General features: G+C 42.0%; 1 protein-coding gene across 4 annotated transcripts in view; it reads right to left on the bottom strand.

Annotated features, from left to right (window-relative positions):
- Positions 1-5,732, bottom strand: part of cep350 (centrosomal protein 350) — a 32,999-nt gene extending 27,267 nt beyond the window's left edge. For 3 of the 4 annotated variants that reach the window (XM_056414372.1, XM_056414371.1, XM_056414370.1), the window contains exons 1-8: positions 5,417-5,731; positions 3,205-3,293; positions 3,004-3,047; positions 2,738-2,846; positions 2,487-2,652; positions 1,016-1,668; positions 728-841; positions 302-430 (exon numbers count right to left, since the gene is read on the bottom strand). In XM_056414372.1, the coding sequence (XP_056270347.1) occupies positions 302-430; positions 728-841; positions 1,016-1,668; positions 2,487-2,652; positions 2,738-2,846; positions 3,004-3,047; positions 3,205-3,280 (1,291 nt within the window). In that variant the 5' untranslated portion in view covers positions 3,281-3,293; positions 5,417-5,731. Of the gene's footprint in view, positions 1-301; positions 431-727; positions 842-1,015; positions 1,669-2,486; positions 2,653-2,737; positions 2,847-3,003; positions 3,048-3,204; positions 3,294-5,416 lie in introns of all 4 variants that reach the window. The other variant, XM_056414369.1, reaches the window with a different exon arrangement.
- Positions 5,733-6,013: the final 281 nt, after the last annotated feature.

Genomic DNA, 6,013 nt, shown 5'->3' on the forward strand with positions numbered 1-6,013 from the left:
GACAACATGATCACAGCAATCAGATTCAAATTAAAGAATGAATTATTGTTGTACATGATTATTTGATAGCTTAGTTAATATAAACAAAGTAAGCACTTGATAAAACTATCACTCTCACTGTGGCACAGACCATTGAGAAAAGCCAAAGCACACCGACAGTTCAACGTTTGAGGCTCTTGGTTTTGGCCCGGATGTACCATTAATACAATTCTGCCAGTTTGGTCCACATATTTAGCTTTCACTACTTATGAATAAATCAGAGGGTGGGGTGGCTCCCAGACATAAATAAGGATTATTATACCTGGTTTTGCATTAAGGTCAGATGAAGGGGCAGCTCTGTGCACCTTCCTGACTGGTTTGGGGGGCCTCCTCTCTTTGGACCTGTCTGCTCTCTGTTCCCTCTGCTGCTGATGTCTGGATCTGGTGCTCTCTGTGCACAGAAGTCAAAAGCAGAGCATAAGCATCAAACTGACAAACAATTTCTCAGCTAAAAAGTTGTCAGTTGGCTGAAAACCAAGCCCTATGCCCCAGGTCAAAAATCTCTGATGTGATAAACCAAAGACTACAAGAACAATCATGTTTATTCATGCAACACTCTTCTATGGAAAACAGCTGAAACCATACTTTTTTGTTGTGCTTCTGAGAGATCAATACACTTTTATACCATACATTCATGTGCAATCATTAGCTTGCTAGAAACAAGAACGTGTTTGTGTCCTATGCTTACCAGCAAACTGTCGTGACAAGTCTCTGTATATTTCTCTGCTGAGGTTATGGAACTCCTCCTCCTTCCAAACTCTGCCATCAGCAGTCCGGATCTTTGTCTCAGTACTGTTGAAACCTGGGCGTATAAAGGATTGAAGACGTAAGTTGTAGCATTCCGTTTCCTACTGTAAAGCTAGAATTTGTTTTCATAAAACATTACACTATTTATATATCATTGTCTTTTTTTGGTAAAAAAATGTCAAAAAAATGAGAAAATCTAAGTTTGGGATATATTCTACACTGATCGTACCTTTGTATATTGGTGCAGGCGGCGCAGCTGTTACTTTCCGTATTTTGGCTGTGGGTCTGTTGCTAGTACCAGCATTGTTACTCCCCACAACTGCCATTACGGGCTGATCCAGATAACTCAGCAGCTTCTCTCTCTCTGCAGACTCCTCCAGATGTTGCCTCTGCCTTCGAATACGCTCTTTGAGCTTCTCCAGCTTATCGTCAGGCTGATGTCGCTTTAGGTTCTCCAGCCGCTGGGAAGCTGAACCAGGGCTGATGGAGGGAGTGCTCTCCCTTCTGTGTGTGGAGCCGGGGGCTGGAGCTAGACATGGGCTTAACTCTTGGCTATCCATACCAAGTTGTGCTTTTGCAGTGCTTTCCTCCTCAATACCCTCCCATGCAGGTACTCTGCGATGGGACTGGTTTCCAATAGTCCTCACGGTGTCCAGGGCCGGCTGGTCATTGAGGTAGCGGACCGCTGTGTTTTCCAGAGCCGAGGATTGTGTGCTGTCAAGGTCCCTGTCGGTCTGTTGGTCCCTGGTGTCTCTCTGGTAGACCAGCTGGCTAAGCAGGGGATCTGAGGAGGGCGGAGAGGATGGGTGCGAAGACCCTGGCACTGACTGCAGGCTGTAGGCCTCCAGCTGAGAGGGGGGATGTGGTGGAGGGGTGGCCTCTCTGGACACAAATCAGATTACATGGGATCAGGAAGGGAATCAAGATTTACTTTAATTTACCACTCACTGAGTATACAGAAGAGCTCATGTAAGGGTGGTCAAGGATGGAAACCATTTAAAATGTATAACCAGAATGAAAAGATTATATTTTTAAATTATGGTACTTCCACCACTTTTGGTCTCTACAAACTCTTGGAAAGATATTCACATTCGGAATCTAGTAATTATGTGAAAATATAAGAGACAAAACATACAATTTTGCAGTATAACTGTAAAAAGCAGAGCCTTGAGCTACTGAAGTACCTGTGAGACATTCAACTACGAGCTATTGAGAGGAGATGTCAACAACATATGGTGTCTGAATGGAAGTCTTGAAGAGCAAAGACCGTTGGAGGACTGACTACTATGTCGGTGAAAAAGCTCTTCTGATGCAACAAATTGAAACCATGTAGTGACACAATCATGAAAACATCACAGCTCAGTTGACGAATGAACACCATCTTATTTTGTTGTCACTCTAGAGACACCCTATATCATTTGACTAGATTGTGATTATCTAAATACCATGTAAAGTAGTAACAGTGATGAACATGTTTCTAGAATTAAGATGCAATAAAAGCTTCATGCTTTAGTTTAAATTGTGTGTTTTTTAAAAACTATATTACAAATAATTACCAATGTGATTGGTGCTCGAAAGCAACAAGCACATATATCCAGTTCAGAGTATGACAGAATAGCTTATTTTCTAAACACAGCAAATGACCTCGAGAGCAGAGGGTAAGGATGTTTCATACATGCATTTTGATGCAGTGTTTGTACCTGTAGGAGGCGAGCGGTTCCCTGAACTCCACGCTGTTGTTCCTGCGGACATTGCTGTCCTGTGTGGCATTTCTCAGGGGGCTGCGTGAGCTGCTCTTTTCTGGACTCTGCTGACATCGTCCCCTACGCTTTGAAGACCCTCCGTGGTCATCAGCTTGTTGACCATCTGTGATAGAGAACAGCAATGTTAAAATAGTTACTGTCCGAGCGTAGAATTTAACTCGTTATCGTGACATTTTTACATAACTCACCCCTGCAGCGAACGGTCCTGGTGGATTTCTTCTTGGGAGGGTCCATGACCGAGTCCAGGAGAACCCCCGTCCCTGGAGCTGCCTCGAGACGGTTTTCGATATGCCGCAACTACAAAGGGAGAACACGTGTCAGTGATGATGAAAGGGAATTATCTTCACCATCATTAGCTGTTGCAGAATATATTTCATAACTTTTATGAAATGTAAAATACATTTGGAGGAGCTGACAAAGTAATTCAGCAGAAAACTGTTCCAGGTGTACTTACAGCAGCTTTGGACTGGGACAAACTTGTCCATGCAGTTGTCAGCTCTGACAAAGAGGAAGAGAATGAAAATCAATGTTTATAGGTGATAGAGAACCCCATGCTATGTAAACAACTCATGTGACACATTCAATATTGCATTTTAAATAAAGTGCTTGTGAGAACACTAACAACAATACAACTTAACTTCAGCCTTTTACAAACCTGTGCAATTATTGTGATCTGTAAGCTGCTGAGCAGAGCTTTTCAGAGACACCTCAATCCTCCTGCTGCTCCTCATCTCTCTCACTCAGCTGAAGCAAAGATCAGACAAGAAGCAAATCATGAAAACTAATACTGAGCTAAGTAAATGTGCCAGAAGTCAACTTTTATACTGCATACAGTATACCTGAAAACAAAGCTGGCAATCAGGCAGATAAAACAAAAATGTGAGCTGAAACCAACACAACGTGTAGTATGTAGAAACAAAATACATCAAGCACTTTCAAACAAGAAAATTAGACAAAAATAAGCATTGGAGACACATTCTAGTTGAAAGCAATGCCAAGCATATGAACAAAGTAACATGTGTTGAGCCTAATTAGTTCCTAGTGCAAAGTATTTCACTATTATGTCAGCAGATTAATGGCAGTCTTAAAACCGGTTCTACAACCGCACATTCCTCTAAGGATTTCCATGTAGGAAGGTAAGCGTAACTAAAGTGTGTCACGTCAGCCATAAGATGTTTACTTAAAAACACCTGTTAAACTGGAATACAGGCGTCTGCTCCGATGTACTCTCATAAAGTCAATAACACAATTATACTCTTCATTAGACAACAGTCTGTCAATTTGCTGACGACTTTGCCTATTTAATCAGTTGAATGTACCATGGATTAGTAAGAAAATCTGGCCTAGTTCCTTGGCGCATAGGTGTTTTGCACAGTATTTGAGTCAGAAGGAGTTCATCAGAAGTCATGCCTTGTATTCATAAGAACCACGTGACACAGCCCTGTGATCACGACGGAGCTAACAGAAAGAGATCTTGAATGATGTATCTACACTAAAAGATTTGTATTTTTAACAGTGATGGTGATAAAAGGTGTAATTGTGTATGTTATGTTCCACAGACAGCTTGAACTATATTCCCTTAATATGTAAACGGTAGCAAATTCAGAAATAGAACTAACGTTTCCAGGTCATCCTCTCGCCTACTTTTGGCAAAGGTTGTGACTCAAAAGTGCACACGCCAGCTTTACAGGAAACACTTCTCTAGAAGCTCGGATAACGACTTGGAATTAAAGTTAACACTTGTGCGAGACACTTACGACGACCCTTTTACATAAGTTAACGACTTTGCTCATACAGTTTACGAACGTACTTTGACATATACAAGTCGTCGAAAGGGGAGTTGAACCCATCTGCAACCTCTCAGTATAAGAACAGACGATGTCAGGTGCACTTTAAATAAGGAACATAACAATTCCCCAGCTGGAGTGCATGTGATTTCCACTAAAGCGAAGACAACCGTGTGAAGTCAAAGATAGCCCCATGTTCTTCTTCGCTTACCGACTCAAGTGTTGCTCCGCAGTATCGGCTCCGAGTGGACGCTACGCTATTAAAACACACATGTAGGGACATTCACTGTTACAATATAGCTTCCGACCACTAATGTCCTCACTGTGCAAAAGACTAGCGAGGCGCGGAAGAGTTGATGTGCCATTTTTGACTTTACGTGGTTTTTATAGACTTTAACCGCAATCACACCATTGCTGTCATTGGGGTGACTATTCGTATTCACCTGGCATCGCCTTTTGGTCCGCGGATCGGTCGCTGAGAACTTTACCTTCCATTTAGTAACTTCATATTTTCTACAATATTGTGGAGGTTAAAACATCGAGAACCTGATATAAGTGGGTTCACACCGGTAATACATCAGGACCTGTACAATAACGATGTTGCTGTTGACAACAGCGCTGTTATGTTGCATATTATAACCTTTATCAATACTACATTAAACAGAAAGTAATGGCCATCTAGCTCCCCACGCCATCTATATCAAAGCTACGATTGAACCACCCTATCCAGGAATTACCCACCAGTAGACTCAAACACGATCCTTCATTAATCTACTTTCCATGGTGAACTAACAGTCAGGGTATTACTGTTTTCTAAAAAAAACACGTAATTATTATGAAAACAACGTGAACTTCACAACAACCATTTTGTTTGTTATCCAGCACACACATTGACTGTCCAGAAATTGTATTTGCAACTCATTCGAGGATTCTGACTTCGAGATGACTTATTCCTAAACGTCTCGGTCCAGAGAATAGTCGGAGCCGCGAACTCAAGAAAGAGTTGACGTTAATGCGAGATCACGAGAAAGTCATGAATTAATTTAGCTGACCACCTCTTTTGAGAGACGTAACACATACCTTTAGGGAAACAATCCAAGATGTCTAGATGTCCGCATTCATGCTGACATCCCAGTGACGAGGAAATCCTTACGTCTCCAGACTTCTTCCTCAGTTTCGTCCAGCTGTCTGTTTGCTAACGTTAGCCGGCTAACGTTAGCAAACGAATGTTAGCTAGTAGTTGTGCCAACTAAGCTAGCAACTTTTTCTACCGACATGTACCCATATTTGATGCCTCGGTGTTTGTCAGAGCAACCAAATATCCAGGTCTGCTGTGAGATTTCTAGAAATAAATGTCGCTACCCGCCTCTGAGGTTAGCTTTCCCGGGTTACTATGTTGATGTTTCTCAACAGTGAAAACTGGGGTATCCAAGACGGGTAGGTAACCGTGACCGAAATATCGCGAGATTTGGACCATGTCAAAACGCTCAGAAAGCCCCACCTAGTGCGCGTGCGCGCACGCACATACAGAATCACACACATACACGTACGCACAAAAGCGGACCAAAATCAGAAAAATCACCATAAATAAATACGTGATAAAAATAAGAAAAAACTACATTGTCCATATCTAGCTGTGAAGATGTAAAGAAAGACAGGCTGTTTTTTTTCTCAATA

Source organism: Pseudoliparis swirei, chromosome 5 (genome assembly GCF_029220125.1).
Source record: "Pseudoliparis swirei isolate HS2019 ecotype Mariana Trench chromosome 5, NWPU_hadal_v1, whole genome shotgun sequence".
In the NCBI taxonomy this organism is placed as follows: Eukaryota; Metazoa; Chordata; class Actinopteri; order Perciformes; family Liparidae; genus Pseudoliparis; species Pseudoliparis swirei.